At 44.1% G+C, this 18,991-nt stretch overlaps 1 protein-coding gene across 1 annotated transcript; it reads right to left on the reverse strand.

Moving 5' to 3' along the window:
* Positions 1-986: 986 nt before the first annotated feature.
* On the reverse strand, positions 987-15,411 carry LOC143300015 (guanylate cyclase soluble subunit beta-2-like). Its single transcript, XM_076613571.1, has 11 exons — positions 15,230-15,411; positions 14,453-14,529; positions 9,557-9,672; positions 8,940-9,046; positions 6,685-6,941; positions 5,687-5,861; positions 4,918-5,063; positions 4,054-4,202; positions 3,333-3,479; positions 2,559-2,713; positions 987-1,386 (listed from the first exon to the last, which is right to left on the reverse strand). The coding sequence occupies exons 1-11, from the start codon at positions 15,409-15,411 to the stop codon at positions 987-989; spliced, it is 1,911 nt and encodes a 636-aa protein (XP_076469686.1).
* Between the last annotated feature and the right edge of the window lie 3,580 nt (positions 15,412-18,991).

Raw genomic sequence — 18,991 nt, forward strand, 5'->3', positions numbered from 1 at the left:
TTACTCTCTCTCTCTCTCTCTCTCTCTTCCACCTGTAATCTGTCTTCTTACCATTGTCATGCTCAAACATTTTCAAGGCCATGCAACATATAAAATCACATACATGGTAGTTTCATGCACAATGTCTGAAAGAGGCGAGGTAGACACGATCTCATTCTCTTTCTCTCTCTCTCTTTCTCTCTCTCTCTCTCTCTGGAGGCATTAGTTTTACGGACCTTCTTTAAATGTACACATTTAAATTGACCACTTGAGTTTTTTTGTGGATCCGTATAAGTGCTCGGGTATCTTGGTAGACATAGATCACATCTTACGTAATTTGAGCTCGGTTTCAAAGATAATATACAGATTCTTACACTTACCATATTTGAATTTAGAAATGGACAGTTTTGCTATCAACAGAGTCGTGTTGATTTTTTTTCTCTTTTCATGATCTGGAATATCCATTTTCGCTGTACCAAACAACGCTACTTTTTCATTCACAGGGATCAGCGTATTGTAACGGGAGAGAATGAACTGTTTCACATGTTTCCAAAAGTCGGATAGTTTGGGGCAAGAGTAAAAGGCGTGTTCAATGTAATCCGTTTCTTGACACCAGTTGCACGTGTTTGTGTTTGACACCCCCAATTTTGCAAGCAGAATATTCGTTGAGTAAATGTTATGGATAAACATGAGGACAGATTATACAGAAGTAGCGCTTAAGACATTAGAGTATTGACATGACCAAAAAAACAACCCTTCCCTTTATCTATCATCATATATCTATTAGTTATTGTTGTTGTTGTGTTTTTTTGTTGTTGTTTTTTTTATTTTTTTTTTTTACTTTCAACAACACCTATTGGAAGTGTTGAAATCGGATGAAAAGTGCCCTATCCTCGGAGTCTGTTGTTACAGCGTGGTACTCTCTTACTGGAAGAGAAGTCCCAGACAACAGACTCGAGGGTATATGGAGAGGTATGCCCCAAAACGATGCTGGTCAGTGACGACAGTCACATCAGACTGCATGACTTTCCTGAGCACGTGGTGTCCTTGTGGTCCCGACTCTTCTGCTGGTCTTCAAACATGTCCACATCAGTCCCATCAGGGTTACCATCCCTTGCCGTCACGGTAGGTAGTACTGCCACGTCAGCCAGTGAAGAGGACGACATGGACATCTTCAGGAAGTTGAAGCTTTTCCGCGGCACTCTGGACACTATCTGCAATAGAGGGTCCGTGGTTCTGATGATGGGCTCGGGGCAGACCTCTTCTGGCAGGACCGCGAACGAGTCGTCGGGTTCATTCCCCCGGTAATCCAGCTTCCCCATCAGGAAGAAGGTGGTCATCTTGCCCTTGCCTTTCACCATCATCTCCCCGCGCCGCTTCGTCACGTAGCCGTACTTGTACAGACAGCTGGCGAGGGGGGGGAAAGCATACGGTAAAGAACGAGCACATCCGCGTACGTATAAGAGGGAGGAGGAGCTGGAGATGCAGTAAGTCGGACACAGAAAGACATGTACTGAGAAATGTATTCAAACAACACGTACACACACACGGTGTGTGTATACAGTTCGTCTTATTTTACTTATTCTGCTGTTTCAAAAATTGGATTTATTGATTGGTTGTATGTCGGACCTGAGTTGATGAAGCTGTGCTTATGTTGCATTTTTGGACTCAGGATGTCAAAAACTATACAGAAAGATGTGTTATTTTCATTATCTCGTCAGACCTTTTTTTGCCTTACCCTTTTCAACCTTACAAAAAGTTTTGAGATTTTTTAAATGGACGCTTCACGAAATTGAGGCGACACAGGTATCGTGCGACGTAAAAAACAACAAAAAAGATGTGTCATACACATTATCACTTTTTTGTAAGGTCCAGCTCTGGGACATTATCCGATCCCCCAAAGTGTGTAGCTCACCTCTGTGTGTGTGTGTGTGTGTGTGTGTGTGTTGTTTTTGTTGGTTTTTTTTTTTCAAACTTCCCGATTCCAATAAACTCATGTTTTTAAAAAATCCAATATTTTGTAAGGTCTGGACCTGGATAATCGGTGAAAAGCTTATTTGTAGGGTAATATGTGGAACAGATCTTTTTTTGTACAGTTTTTACCTATCGATTATAAATAGAATAACAATCAAAAACAACAAAAAACAAACAAAAAAACCCCCCAAAAAACAATCAAACATAAAGACAGCTGCGTCGTCATTTCGAAGATACACCTGTTTAAAAAAGTCCAATGTTTTGCATAATCTAGACCTGGAAAACCAGTGAAGAACTGTTCTGCCAAGGTAATGTGTGCAACACATCTTTTTGTATAGTTCTTTAGCTCCCGAGCCCGAAAATACCACATAAAGATAAAAAAAAAACCAACATATTTTCTGTATGGTCCTGACTTGGAAAATCAATGAAAAACTAATCTGTTGGGTCAAAACATTTTTTTTTTTTTCAGTGTTCACAGATGTATCTCGCAACTGTCCTCACACACACACACACACACACACACACACACACTCACTAACTCACGCACATGCACACGCACACACACAAACTCACACACCCACACACACACACAGAGAGACACCTACTCATGAACGCCCTGACTGAGATGGATCCTGCCGGGCAGACCATGACTCTCCATGCGGGAGGCGGTGTTGACCGTATCCCCGAACAGACAGTAGCGCGGCATCTTCTTACCAACCACACCCGCCACCACCGGCCCCGTGTGTATCCCCACCCGGATCTGCAACACAGGACAGCAAGGGGGAGGTGGAGACCAACAGTATCTCAAAGTCACACAATATCTCATTTCTCTGTGAGACATGCCTGATTTTCATGGCTACGTGTTTTCCATGCTCGTCCCTTGTTCTGGAAAGGGTAATCGAGCGGAAAATGTTTTCTTCGTTCTACAATTTTCTGCTGAACACGAAATTTATATAAAACCGTATGTGTCCTTTGCGTTGACAGACAAACATCTGAACTGGCTGTGAGTAAATGAACGATCAACAAAGGATCATGGATTTCATGTACTGGGAATCACCGATCATGTGATTCAACGTTGATTCCTCTGGTATTTTATGTTAGAAGCAGACAACACAAAAGCGTTGTGAATTTACTTTTCAGATAATGTTGTTGATTTTTGCCCATGATCCTTCTGACTGGATTTTGATATTCCTTTAAACTGTTTTGAAGCCCAAATTAAAACTTCAACAGTTGCTAAAACAATTCCAGGTCGTTCAAAATCTGAACAAGTCCACAGAAACCAAAAGCATTCATATTCATGCAAAGACACACTGGGACGACACGGACAGGAACTGATCTTTCTCCAGTCCAGCTGACCCACATGAGCCACGTGTCAGTACCTGCAGTGGAAGTCCTGTGGCTGGTGAATTGACCTTGGCGGCTTCCTCCATAATGTCCAAGGCAAAGTCTGCTATCCGCTCCGCATGTTTCTCATCCACCTCCGGTACTCCCGCAGCACCCATGTAGGCGTCCCCTATCGTCTCCACCTGAGACCACAGTCATTCATTATTGTCTTACTGGCTTGTTGTCAAAATTGAGTTCAGGCGTCACATGCTGACAGCTTACATGAAAGTCACTCAACAACTGATTATGTGCATAGTAATAAGCTTTAAAAATTATTGATAGGATCTTCTGTCTCTTCTATGAAACTAGAGCCAAACAGGTTGTTGCTATTCTTGATTTACCAGGGCACATACGGACAGGAGCAATGTCACCCGAGGTACATTACAAAAAATGTAATCACGATAAGTGCAAGCCACTGACCAACTACTCGTCGTTATGGACATTTCGTGCTTCTTTGTGTGTGACGTGTTCCCCTTTATACATACATACATACATACATATATATATATATATATATATGTATTGTCTGTATCATTTGACATCGTTACAGCAAAATGATAATTAGTGGTGGGGTTTTTGTTTGTTCTTTTCTTCTGTCAGAAATTTGCTGTACACAGGTTCGCACATGTGAATGCGATCTTATGCTTTAACCTACAGCGACCGAAAGAAGGGAAATTACAGGCCTACAGTACACTTCATCATCAGCCAGCAGAGTACCTTGTAGATGCCGTGCCTGCTGACGTATGAGTCAAAGTGGTTGTAGAGACTGTTGAGCATGTTGACGACGTCCATGGGGCTGCAGGCGGAAGCGATGTTGGTGAAGGTGACGATGTCACTGAACAGGATGGTGGTGTTCTCGAACTTCTCTGCAACGCACACATGGAGACACCCGCGCAAGTCATCTATCATGTCTCCATCACCAAGCACTGAACTGCAACATACAGTGACAGACAGAGAGAGAGAGAGAGAGAGAGAGGAGGGGTGGGGTGGGGTGACAGAAATCTGCAAGCAGACAGAGACAAAGACAGAAAGAAACAGACTGACGGACGGACAGATATGATAGATCTGTGTATAGATGTAGTGCTCGAGCTATCAAGTTTACATTTGTCCAAAATCAGCATACGCTCGTTCGTATCTTCATGGGCCATTCTTTCTACTGGTGTTGACATTAAAAAGCTTGAACAAGCAGTGATAGTAATGATCAAAGACGACGAAGATGGAGGGGTTGGGGGGGGAGGAGAAGGAAGAAGAGAAACAGGTACAAACTTCGGAGGAGGGGGAAAAGTGGTGGAGATGCGAGGTGGAGGAGGGGCTGGTGAAGAAGAGACTGAGAAAGAGAGGAGAAAAGAGAAGAAATACCAGGAAAGGAAGGCCAACAAAAAGGAAAGAAAACGGGATGGGTTTGGGGAGAGGACAAAAAGATAAGAAAGGAAAATATGAGGACAAAGATACAGATGAAGTACTGCAAGAAAGAGATGTAGGCACAAAAAATGACAACAACAAACACAACACTACAATCGAACAACAGCAACAAGCAAGGAAATGACAACAAATGCGACAAAGCAGAAAAAGCAGACTGACCAGCCTTGACGGGGATGCCATGGGTAAGGCTGATGGCCACCTTCTTGGGTAGCATCATATGCAGCAGGTCCTCAGTCTTCTTCTTCTCGATCTCCAGGGCAATGGACGTCTTCTTCAACTCTGCTGTCGTCTTGTCCAGGGCTTTTCTGAACAACGCCAGTTACAAGTTTTTTGTTGTTGTTTTTTTCATGCTGACCAAAATAAGAATATAACAGAACAGGCTGGACAAGAACAGAACGAAACTAAATGAAACCAAATGAGACGATATAAAATGACATGAAATGAAAAATAATACAATGAGAGTGAAATGAAGAAAACAGACTGAAATGAAATGATGTTTAACAAAACACTGCAGAACAATGCTACTATCTGTTCATATTTTTTTTCTTTATAAACAATAATGCTAAACAACAACAAAGATAACAATTCAAATATTCACACCTAACTGATCTGGACCATACCCTCCTAAGTGAGAAGAACATGTTTCATTGACGCATTTATTCCCGAAATTAAACATTTGAAAGTTTACAGTAATTGCCACAGCGTGAACAGGAACAAGAACAAACAATCCATGGCAACAGCTGACTGAAGCACACACTGAGCAGTACAGAAAAAAAAGAAAGAAAGAAAGAAGAGAAAAAAAAACCCACAAAAATATGACAAATGGACTATAATAATCATCGTCGTCAACGCCAATGAACCTCCCACGACAACAAACACCACCATCGTCAAACCTCACCCCCACCCGAACAGCACGGCCAAGACTCACGCCACATCAATCTCGGCGATACGCTGCTGGTTGAGCAGCACGAGCTCGCGCGTGGCGTCGTAGATGGGGATGTCGGCCAAGAAGATCTTCATGTCCATCATCTCGTCCAGGGACGACAGGCGTGGCGTACCGATGAACATCATCACGCGGCTGTGCTCCATCCAGATCATCTGACCTGCTCCCTCGGAGAAGGGTTACAGAGAGAGACAGGGTAAGTGAACGGTCACAAACGATACGTACTTTCAGTTAATGGTTCTGACTGCCACACGTTCCATGTTCGTCCTCGATTTCTTGGTGTGAACGTATCCGCGCGCGCAATACACACACTCACACACACTCATGCGAACACACACATACACACACACACACGTCCGCACATACACACAAACACACACACATCCAATTCGAAGAGAGTAAGAGAAGGAATGGCTAGGTGGTGGTGTATGGTTGAGAGAGAGTTCCCGTGTTTAAACACATGAATATATCGAATCCGTGCATTTTCCAGTATTTTCTATTCAAGCAACACAAATCCTGATTTCCTGTTTCTGGGTGTTCATGACAGATTTCTTTCTCAAGCAGTACAGTATATTCTACTAGTTCTACTAGTGCATTTAGCCAGCATGGTAAACTTTGGCATCGCAAAAAACATACACACATAGAGAGAGGAAACAAACGAAACACACAATATAACACTAAGACGGATTTTCCGTCTGCACCATCTTATACACACTGCAGCAGCAGCGGCGTCAGCAGTAGCAGTAGTATAAGTAGCAGAAGCAGTAAGAGAACATAAACAATAATAGAACAGGAAAAGAGTCACGTTAACCAACCAAACAACCGTCCAACCAAACCATTTAATCCATATGCCCCCAGTGTATCGACCACAAACAGCCAACGATCAGAACTCGTGATATCTATTTTATACTTCATGAATTCTGATTAAAGGTTTCTCAAAACCAACCACTTAAGGAAGAAAAACAATAAAGGGCTCCCGAAACCTTTGACCAAGAACGTTTGACTCTTGTCGTTGGGCACCCTGTAGATGGCCACGATGAAGACACCGTTGATGAACTTGCGAATGTCCGCCAAGGTATGCTGTATGTACGGCTTCACGACTTCCCCGACATGTTTGAAGGGTAGCCCCGTCGTTATCTCGATTTTGGTGACGCGCCGAATGTTCTCCCCACACTGCTGAATGCACATGTCTTCGTTCAGCACGAAGTGGTAAGGCAAAGCCCGGCAAATGTCACTCACTCTGGAACACGAGTTATAGTGATGATAGTGATAGTAACACTTGTCCGTGGTGGTGGAGTAGTACTGAGTGGTAGTGGTGGAGAACAGTAGTAATAGCAGCAGCAGTAGCAGTTGTAGTGTCATCAGTAGCAGCAGTAAAAGTGGAAGCAGAACTTCCAGCCATTCTAGTAGTAATTTGAAAAAAAAACAAACAAAAACAAAAAAACAAAAACAAAACAAAAAACAAAACAAAACAAAAAAACAACAACCGTGATCGCTTTTCCACCAGCCTCCCTTTCAATCTTCTCTTTCAGCAACTTCCCTTTCAACCTTCCCTTGCAGCAACCTCTCTTTCAACCTTCGCTTACAACAACATTCCTTTCCATCTTCTCTTACAGCAGCAATCTTTCAACTTTCCCTTACAGCAGCCTCCCTTTCACCCTTCCCTTACAGCAGCCTACCTTTCAACCTTCCCTCACAGCAACCTCCCTTTCAATCTTCCCTTACAACAACCTTCCTTTCAACCTTCCCTTACAGCAGCCTCCCTTCCAACCTTCCCTTACAACAACCTCCTTTCAACCTTCCGTTACAGACAACCTCCCTTTCAACCTTCCCTTACATACAACACCCCTTTCAACCTTCCCTTACAGCGACCTCCCTTTCCATTACAACAGCCTCCCTTTCAACCTTCCCTTACAGCAACCTCCCTTTCACCCTTACAGCAACCTCCCATTCAACATTCACTTACAACGACCTTCAATTCAAACCTTCATTTACAGCAACTGCCTTTTCAACCTTCCCTTACAGACAACACCCCACTCAACCTTCCCTAACAAAAACCTCCCTTCCAACCTTCCCTAACAACAACCTCCCTTTACAGCCACCTACCATTCACCCTTCCCTTACAGCCGCCTCCCACTCACCCTTCCCTTACAGCAACCTCCCTTCCAACCTTCCCCCACAGCAACCTCCCATTCACCCTTCCCTTACAGCAACCTCCCTTCCAACCTTCCCTCACAGCAACCTCCCATTCACCCTTCCATTACAGCAACCTCCCTTCCAACCTTCCCTTACAGCAACCTCCCTTCCAACCTTCCCTTACAGCAACCTCCCTTCCAACCTTCCCTTACAGCAACCTCCCTTCCAACCTTCCCTTACAGCAACCTCCCTTCCAACCTTCCCTCACAGCAACCTCCCTTCCAACCTTCCCTTACAGCAACCTCCCTTCCAACCTTCCCTCACAGCAACCTCACTTTCAACCTTCCCTCACAGCAAGCTCCCTTCCAACCTTCCCTTACAGCAAGCTCCCTTTCAACCTTTCCAACCTTCCCTTACAGCAACCTCCCTTCCAACCTTCCCTCACAGCAAGCTCCCTTCAAACCTTCCCTTACAGCAACCTCCCTTCCAACCTTCCCTTACAGCAAACTCCCTTCCAACCTTCCCTCACAGCAAGCTCCCTTTCAACCTTTCCAACCTTCCCTTACAGCAACCTCCCTTCCAACCTTCCCTCACAGCAAGCTCCCTTCCAACCTTCCCTTACAGCAACCTCCCTTCCAACCTTCCCTCACAGCAAGCTCCCTTCCAACCTTCCCTTACAGCAACCTCCCTTCCAACCTTCCCTTACATGCAACCTCCCTTCCAACCTTCCCTTACAGCAACCTCCCTTCCAACCTTCCCTTGCAGCAACCTCCCTTCCAACCTTCCCTTGCAGCAACCTCCCTTCCAACCTTCCCTTACAGCAACCTCCCTTTCAACCTTCCCTTACATGCAACCTCCCTTCCAACCTTCCCTTACAGCAACCTCCCTTTCAACCTTCCCTTACAGCAACCTTCCTTCCAACCTTCCCTTACAGCAACCTCCCTTTCAACCTTCCCTTACAGCAACCTCCCTTTCAACCTTCTCTTGCTGGAACCATCTCTCGTACGTTGCTCGCTCCCCCTCCGGCCCCCACCCTCCCTTCTCTTGAGTCTTTTTACATGCAGCCCAACTTTTCACCATTAATTTAGAAAACATATCTGACTTGATGACAGAGTGCTGGTCTGGATCAATGGCGCCACTTGGTCCCTGTGTCAGTGCGCAGAGGTCAGTAGTCGATCCAGTAGCTGAGGACCCTTGTTCCAGTTTCACCTGTCACATTCAGGTCACTGATGTAATGATGTGATTTTTTGTGTGTTTCTTTTTTCTCCATTCGAATAATCTGACTAAACTTGGAAATGGTGTGTGTGTGTGTGTGTGTGTGTGTGTGTGTGTGTGTGTGTGTGTGTGAGAGAGAGAGAGAGAGAGAGAGAGAGAGAGAGAGAAGGAATGCATGTGTACGTGTGTGTGTGTGTGGGGGAGGTGTGTATAACTGTATGTGTGAGTGTACAAGAAAGAGAGAGAGAGAGAGAGACAGACAGAAACTGAGACATGGAGAGAGAAGTCAAAGTCTGAAGTCTGAATCTGAAGTCTGAATGGTTTATTGTTTAGGCCTTTCTGCCCGTGACAACAGGGGTAAGGGGGGGGGGACTTCTGTTTTAACATCCATTATAAAGAACAACGTCAATATATACAGAGACAGAGAGAGAAAAAAACACAGAGAGACACAGTGAGAGAGGGGTGTGTTTGTGTGAGAACGGCAGGTCTGTCATTTGCTCTGACCTTGAAGACTGTGTGTTGCAGGGTCACCGACTCTTGTGTGTGCTCCTCAGACAGCCTGATGACGGTCAGTTTGACTACCTGCTGGAAGATTTCTTTGCCGGCGGCTTCCAATATGCCTGAACTCAGGACAAGAAAAACAGAAGAGGAGGAGAATAAAGGAGAGCGAGACAGAGAGAGAGAGAGAGAGAGAGAGAGAGAGAGACGGACACGGACGGACGGACTCGGACACTGTTTTATTGCCATTTACAATACTATCCTTTGGCAAGAGGGACAATGTATGAGCAAAAGAATAACGGCGGTTTACTGAGAAACTGACACATTGCTAAGAGAAAAAAAGAAAATCAACGACAAACAAAAACAAAATAATAAAATACAACATATTGTTAGGATTAAAAAGGAAAATTAAAAAAAGCTCGACTGTCTACAAAGTCATTCAGAATTACAAACTGTGGAACTGGCATCAGGGTAACAGTGTTTTTTCGATAACTATAAGGCTTCTGAAGATAATTTCTTTTTCCGACAATCCCAAGCCAGGGCGATAAATTTCGCTAGTGATCTTATTCTTACTTCATCATCTCTCAAAGCGTACTGGTAAGGTTCATGCTCTCTAAGTTTTCACCGTTGAAAATTAAGCATTTCTTTCGAATTTCTTCATGATACTTACACATAAACAGGAAATGAGTTTCATCTTCAACTGAAGCACCACACATTGGACAAGGAGACCGTGCAGATGTGTCAGCAGAGAACCATCTTTTATTAACATTTAGGCCTAAAGCTCTAAGTCTGAATCGGGCCAGGCTTGTTCTGTGCCATTCATTACCTATTACTTTAATGTATTTTTCTGTCTGAAAAACATTCTTAAAAGAGAGGAACTGTATTTTTTCGACTCTTCAATGTTGGCTTGCCAATCCTGAATTGTACGAATTAATTAATCTGTCTTTAAATTCTGCGAGAAATATTCGATCACTGCCAACACCCTGACACATTCAGACAATCCCAAACAAAGCCCTGTGTGTTAAAACATTCTTCACAAAAAAGCCCAATTTTCTTTCCCAAAATCTAACCGATTTAGCATCATTCCATTAGCTTGTCTACTTATTCTTGTCAGTGGGAGCTGTATTAATCTAAGCCAGTATCTAATACATTTGATATTTGTTTTTATATGTAGTGGGTATCGTCCAGTTTCACTATATGACATTTTACTGGACGAATACAAAGGCACCGAAATGAAGTGTTTAATTGCATATGTATGAACTTTTTCGATTTCTTGATTATCGTACAGTCCCGAGATTTCCGCACCATATTTTAAAATTGGTTCAATTTGTGAGTCAAATAGTTTCCAGAATATAGAGAAATCAATACAGTTAAGCTGTTGGTTTTTTAAGATCTTATAATCTCCATTACCCCCTTCTTTCCTTTTCTACAACTTTCTACCTAGTTAGTTGCAAACAGAAGACCTAAATATCTATAAGAATTTGTTACTTTAACCTCACAGTTTCCATGAACCATTTTTCGTGAATTGTAAGATGCCCTCCCTTTCGAAAAGCCATTGCATTCGTTTTGTCCAGATTTACCGTCAAATCTAACCTACCAGCCTCGAAATTAGTGCATCCAACTGTTTTTGTAGCCCTATAGCAGTGTCTGATATAAGAATAACGTCATCAGCAAACAATAACAAAACACTTCAACAGCACCAGGAATTGACTGTATGCCGTGTCTTCCCTTTTTGTCACCTCTATAGCAATTTCACTGATGAAAAATGAAAATAGTTGGGGACTCAACAAACGGCCTTGTTTAACTCAACGTTGGCATTCAAACTGGTCACACAGTACATACATCTATGACGTACACATGCAAGGACCGAGCTGTATACACTTTTAAGCGCCACATACAGTTTGCCATGTACGCCATTTTTGCGTAGTATGTTCCACAACAGATTTCTGTTGACGGAATCAAACGCCTCACGGAATTCAACAAAAGCTACATAAAGCTTTGTGTTTCTGAGTAGATATTTTTGGATCAGAGCATATAACGTAAAGATGTGAACCATGGTGCTGTGCCCTGATCTAAATCCTGCCTGGTCTTCGATGTTTTTTCTTCTCTTTCCGCCAACTTCATTAGTCGCTTATTTAAATTATCCGTGTATACTTTACCGAGGGCACTTGTGAGGGCAACACCTCTGTAATTGTCTGGATTATTAGCATCTCCCTTTTTGTGCAGTGGGACTATAATAGATTTGGCACATTCCAATGGAAAGACTCCCCCTTAAAATCATTCATGGAATAAAGATACAAAAAAGTCTACCACTATTTCATTTGAATGTTTTAACATTTCAGCTAATATCTTATTGGGCCCCGCACTTTTACCTGTTTTCAAACTCCTAATACTGTCCACAATTTCCCTGCTCGATATTGGGTCATCAAATAATGGTTCTTCAAAGCTATCTGCTTCCAGTTGTTATCCTCGGTATCCGCCACATCAATGCTGTTAAAAATATTACGGAAATGTTCATACCAGTGATTTAAAGTTATCTCATTATGGATCATGTTTTTTTCTATTCAACGTTCTATATATCTAACTGTTGACCAAAAGAGTTTTGAGTCGCAATTGGAGTCCTTTAGTTTCTTTACATTTGCTTGTTCAAATTCGTATTTGTTCTGTCTCTTTAGTTTTGTATACTCTGCTCGCTCTCTAACATACTGTTCTTTCAGTTCCTTTTTTAACCTTCATCTTTGTTCCTTTGAACAGTCTTGAGCAGTCTTTTCACAATTCTTTTCTTCTGTTTACATTCATTATCAAACCACTCATTCTGGCCTTTCTTTTTCTTGCCAACCATCTTCACCATACATGCAGCAGCGCTGTACATTGCTTGAATAAAGATATCCACACATCTATTTATTGCCTGAATAAAGATATCCACACATCTATTTATTGCTTGAATAAAGATATCCACACATCTATTTATATTTACGTTTAACATCTGATAGTCCTCACTAAAGTGATCTCTAAAGTGGGTTGAATCCTGTTCATTTTCAAATAACTGAAAACTTTCTTCTGATCAAATCATCTTCTCCACTTACAGTCACTTACAATCATGTTACAATTCTGAGATAAGTGCTCAGGAACAGGAAATAATCGACAACACTGCACCCATGTGGAAAGACAAAAATATAATCGCCCTCCTTATCTCCTTCGCAATGACCGTTCATAATATCTAGGTCAAACATAAAGCACAGATCTAATAACGATTTTCCCAAATTATTTATAACATCATCCTTAGAGTGCCTTGAGGTGTGTTCTGCATCATCAAAATCAAAATTCACCATTTCCTCATGTTTGGATTGACATGAGCCTGTCCTGGCATTCAGGTCACCACAAATCATGACTTACACATCATCATCACCTACAGCTTGCAGTATACTTTCTTCTAATAAGACAACTCCATCTTTCAATTCAGTGCCGTTATAGAGAGGACCACCTTCGGGTACAACATAGCAAACAACCAAGACTATAGCTTTGTCAATCCCAAGTACATTTTTTAAAGTTTAACTGCTACCACGTTTGCACATTCTAGCTTAATTTCTTCTATATACTGTTCCAAAAAATTATTGACTAATAACACGACACCTCCCAACTTTCTTCCGAAATGAGACAGTTTTTAGCTGGAGCAGTAAATTTCACGAAATCGAGAAAAAAAACTTATGAAAAATCAAAAGATCCAACAAGGAATGTTTCTGACAAACATACAAAATCAAAAGAATTGACATAATTAAAAAACGATGCATCATATCATTTCTTGTAAAGGTTTTCAACATTATGACAGAGAGAGAGAGAGAGTGAAAAAGAGAGGAGAGAGAGGAGGGGTAAGGGAGGGGGGGTGTGAGAATGAATAAATGAGAGTGAATGAATGAATAATCTAAAACAAATAACATTTGAGTAATCTTGAAATGTCAATCTAGTAACATCCGTTGGCAATATTTTTACTCAGTACCTATGGCCTGCAACTGTGCAGAACTGACGTATGCAGTATAACGATTTGTTTGACCATATACCGGGTCATTTGAAGTTGGCAATAACAAACAAATGAACAGACTCACAGTGGAACACAGCTTTACATACGAACTGTAAGAAAAAATGAGAGAGAGTATATAAAAGAGTGCATATTCAGGCTGATGTCCAATTACATGGCTTTTCATCCTTTCTTTTCGGTGGTGATGTTATTTCAATGTCAAAACGGTTGGTTTGCAGAACCAGTTAAATAGCTTACTGAGCGCAGCAATTGTTCTTGACTAAAAAAAGTCAACTTACTGAAAAGTCGATTTTTTTTATTCTGTTGCCAAAAGGTTCTGTTCTCAAATTGCGTTTTGATAATGTCTTTCATATGCAAAAGCATTCATATACATAAAAAAAACAAAAATGCATTGCGTTGTTCCATAGAAACATATATGCAAACCTGCAAACAAACATAAAACATGATATAATTTTGCTGCTCCTGTCAAATGTATGTTTCCATACAAAGCAGACTAAATTTCTGTCAGCAAAACGAGAAAACGACTGCTAATAACCAAAGTACCGTTTTGTAAAATAAAAGTACTTAAGCTTAATGAAAATAAAATAAAAGAGTAACAGTAAATTGACTGGAATATGTGGAAATGACTGCTTGTTTTGTTTGTTTTTTTTGGGGGGCGTGGGGGTTGTTTTTGTTTTGTTTTTCTCTCCTTTTCTAGATAAAACAGATTTGTTGACATTTACCATGGACAGCACACATACATTCACAGACACACCGGCAACCTAAACTGTGTTATTGCAGACTCACTTTACGCACGTCGGCCAAAAAAGAAAAAAAACAAACAAACGAGGAAAGAAGAATACTGATGAAGGATGCAGAAATCATACCAATGACAATGGGGTGGAAGCCCTCTCTTACACTGTAGTAGTGTAGCAGCATGTCCCCGTTCTCGTCTACATCACACCTGCAGATTAACACTTCCCATGTATTCATTATATCATTGACGATGAATATATTCAGCTGATAACAATTTTGACCATGGCAATAACAATTATTAGTGTATATTACTTATTTATCAGAGCCCAACACGCAGCTTATATCACAGACTGACATGATTTTACAGTCGGGCCAACAGCAAAGTGTGAGTGAGCTGTATTATCAATGGTTTCTCCATCGCAATGGGAAATCGTTTACAGCTCAGTCTTTTGTGAAGGACGATGACTCTCAAACTAGGAAGCAAAACTGCACTGGCTCTTAGTGCTGCAGCCTTGGGAGCTAGCTGGGCTTTGGGAACCATACTAACGCCGACTGTCCAAAAACCCTCTTGGCCGAGAGAGCGGGGATGTTACCTGGGCAAGACTCTCCACTATAATCAAATTCTAGCCCGATAGTCGGACACGACTATCATCATACATTTATCAGAGATACTTTTTCAAGCACACAGCCCCAGAAACTAACGCAATCTGTTGCAAACATTTGCATTTAAAGCAAATGAACATAATATTGTCAAACTGCGTGCGTGCGTGCGTGCGTTCAGCCTTTACGAACACTGAAAGAAAAGCACGGAAACAAACAAACAAAAATAATGATAAAATCGTTCGACGCAGCAGTGTAGAACAGACACAAAGGCAGTCATGTAAAACATGCACCCCGAACAGTATGACCTGAAGGATGGGGCCACCATGCCCCTGTAGGTGATGGCCAGCAAGGCGTGCAGCGAGTCCAGGTTCTGGATGAAGGTGTAAATGTTGCTGCCTAAGGTCCTCAGCATCTTGTCATAGCCGTGCCTCATGCAGTAGATCAGGAAATGCTTGCCGAACAGTTTGAGCAACGTATCCAGCGGCATCTCTGCATATTTATTGCTGGCCGTGTTGTGCAGTTTACATGTCTTGGTATTTACAGAATTGATTTTTAACTTTACACACACACACACACACGCGCGCACACACACACACACACACACACACACACACACACACACACACACTACCACGAACAAACACATAGAAAATGATTGGTGAATAACTGAGCTGGGATCACTCGTGAAGAAGTAAGTTATTTTGCAAACCCACGATGAAACGTTGAATTATCAACCATGCCCATTCAGTAACACAATGTTCAAATTTTATGTAATCGGAATATTAGTAATTGATAGATAGGGGGTTAGGAGGTGCACGGGAGGGGTAGTACCTCTAGAGGGGGGGCTTGTCACGCTCCTCCGGGAATGGTTCGTCCTCTATTGGTCCCCACCAGCACCCAGCTCTCACCTATGGATCCTAGAAGCTGCTAGCATGGGGCAGCGCCCAACCCCCGGGCAACGGCTTTGACAGGCTGGCTAAACTAGGTGAGGGTAGCCGACGGGTCTCAAACCCTCGGTGAGTTAGGGCTTGTCTACCCAAGCATGTGAAGACTGGATCCGGCAATCTCTGCGGAAGAAACCTTCATGGTTCAACGGAGAGGAAGGCGGTTGCAGAAGAGCACTGTGTAGTGCTGAGGGCAGGATGAGGCACATAGGACATCCTGGTCATCCACTGCATCCGTTTCCATCTCCAGTCGTCTTGACCTCGTCTTGCCACTGGATACACAGAGTGAGGTCGACGGTGCGCAACTCCTCCTCACTACAAACAAAGTTATCGCGCAAGTCATCAGTCATCCTTCATCCCATACCATCATTTTCCCCAAGCCCTGTGGCGACAGGTGAGCGACGAAGCGACAGGTGTGGGTACACTGGCAGTCGTAGCCGCGGACCTGCACACAGGCGGCTCAGGCCATAGGGTCGTTTTTTACCAACTGGAGCAGCGGTGGAGATCGGCAGCCCCCTGAGCGACTGAGCAGCCCTCTTCAGGACAGCACTGCTCACCTCCATGGCATGAGGAAGGGGCTAGAAAAGGTGCCCTAAACATTTCCTGCTCCACACCACCCTAGTCAGCATACCGCGGCTGACGGGGACCCTACTCAAGCGGTCGACACACAAAAGAAAGAAAGAAGAAAACAAGGAGCACCCCATTGACCATTGCCACATGAAACGTGCGTACGCTTCTGGACAGAGGCGACTCGGACAGACCACAGAGACGCACAGCACTCATTACGAGTGAACTAGCCAGGTACAACATCGACATCGCTGCCTTAAGCGAGACCAGACTGGCAGAAGAAGGCGAACTCTGTGAGCGAGGCGCAGGCTACACCTTTTGGAGTGGTCGCGGACCTGAAGAGAGACGTGAGGCTGGAGTTGGCTTTGCAGTGAAGACAACCTTCGTTGGCAAGCTGGCTGGCCCCCCGAAAGGCGTGAACGATCGCCTGATGACGATGAAACTCCCTTTATGCAACGGGAAGAATTTTACCACCATTGTCAGCGCCTACACGCCCACCATGACCAACCCGAATGAGATCAAGGACAAGTTCTACGAGGACCTGAACGCTGCCATCACCACTGTTCCCAACGCAGACAAGCTCATCATTCTTGGCGACTTTAACGCGAGAGTTGGCTGTGACAGCACCTCCTGGGAAGGCGTGATTGGGAAGCATGGGGTTGGTAACTGTAACAGCAATGGTCAACTAATTCTCCAGACATGTGCCGAGCACGACCTTCTTATCACAAACACCGTCTTCTGCCTCCCTACCCGTAACCGGACGTCATGGATGCATCCTCGCTCTGGGCATTGGCATCTCATCGACTTTGTCATTGTCAGGAAGAGGGACAGGCAGGACGTACGAGTCACGAGGGCCATGTGCGGCGCCGAGTGCTGGACAGACCACCGCCTTATCGTCTCCAAACTCAACCTCCGCATCCAGCCCAAGAGACGGCCTCAGGGCATGAAAGCACCCAAACGCCTGAATGTCAACAAGCTGGAGCTAGGTAACATCAAGCAGAGCTTTGCTGACACCCTGGAGGAACGCCTTGAGTCCACCGTGCTGGACAACCAGAATGTGGAGGCAGCATGGGGCGCACTGCATGAGACGGTGTACAACACTGCCATGGAGTGCCTGGGGCCTTCTGCCAGGAAGCACAAAGACTGGTTTGATGAGAACTGCACTGAGATCAAGCGGCTGCTGGAAGACAAACGCCAAGCCTACAGAGCCCACACTGAAGATCCCAAGCCACAGTCAAAGAAAGACATACTGAAGAGCGCACGCAGCACCATCCAGCTGAAGCTGCGGCAGATGCAGGATTCCTGGTTGAGCAACAAAGCTGATGAGATCCAGGGCTTTGCAGACAGGAACGACATGAAGAACTTCTATAACGGCCTGAAAGAAGTCTACGGTTCCACCACCTCCGGATCTGCTCCACTCCTCAGTGCTGATGGTTCTACCCTAATCACTGACAAGGACGGGATCCTTGAGAGATGGGCTGAACACTTTGACAGCGTACTGAACCGCCCTTCCACCATCAGTGATGAAGCCATCGACCGACTCCCCCAGGTGCCAGTCAATAAGTCGTTGGATGCCATTCCAACTTTGGAGGAGACCCAGAAAGCTATCCGTCTGCTATCCAATGGCAAAGCCCCTGGCTCAGACTCCATTCCAGCTGAGGTCTACAAAGAAGGTGGTATGGCGCTGACTGAGAAGCTTCATCAGCTGTTCCAGCTCATCTGGCAGCATGAGGCAGTTCCACAGGACTTCAAAGACGCTTCCATCATACACCTGTACAAGCGCAAAGGAAATCGTCAGGCCTGTGACAACCATCGTGGAATATCCCTACTGTCCGTCGCAGGCAAGACTCTGGCTAGAGTGCTACTCAACCGTCTCATTGCGCACCTTGAGCAAGGTCTCCTACCAGAGAGCCAGTGTGGCTTCCGGAAAGAACACGGGACTATTCACATGGTGTTTGCTGCCAGGCAGCTCCAGGAGAAGTGTCAGGAACAGAACGCCGACCTTTACTCCACCTATGTCGATCTGACCAAGGCCTTCGATACTGTTAGCAGAGATGGCCTTTGGAGAATCATGGCGAAGTGCGGATGTCCCAGAAAGTTCATCACCATCATACGGCAACTACACGATGGGATGCTGGCCCGAGTCCAAGACAACAGAGAGACTTCAGAACCATTCCCTGTCTCCAACGGAGTCAAGCAAGGGTGTGTTCTTGCCCCCACCCTGTTCAGTCTCATGTTTTCAGCCATGCTGACAGATGCCTTCAGAGACGCTGACGTAGGCATTGGCATCAGGTACCGCACAGATGGCTCACTCTTCAACCTCAGGAGGCTTCAAGCAAAAACCAAGGTGAGGACAGACACCGTCAACGACTTCCTGTTTGCTGATGACTGCGCTCTCAACGCTGCCTTCGAAGCTGACATGCAACACAGCGTTGACAAGTTCTCTGCTGCCTGTGCCAACTTTGGCCTCACAATCAGCACAAAGAAGACTGAGGTGATGCACCAGCCAGCTCCAGGAAAGCCTTACGTTGAACCAAACACCTTCATCAACGGGCA

The sequence above is a fragment of the Babylonia areolata genome, chromosome 25, assembly GCF_041734735.1.
Source record: "Babylonia areolata isolate BAREFJ2019XMU chromosome 25, ASM4173473v1, whole genome shotgun sequence".
NCBI lineage: Eukaryota > Metazoa > Mollusca > Gastropoda > Neogastropoda > Buccinidae > Babylonia > Babylonia areolata.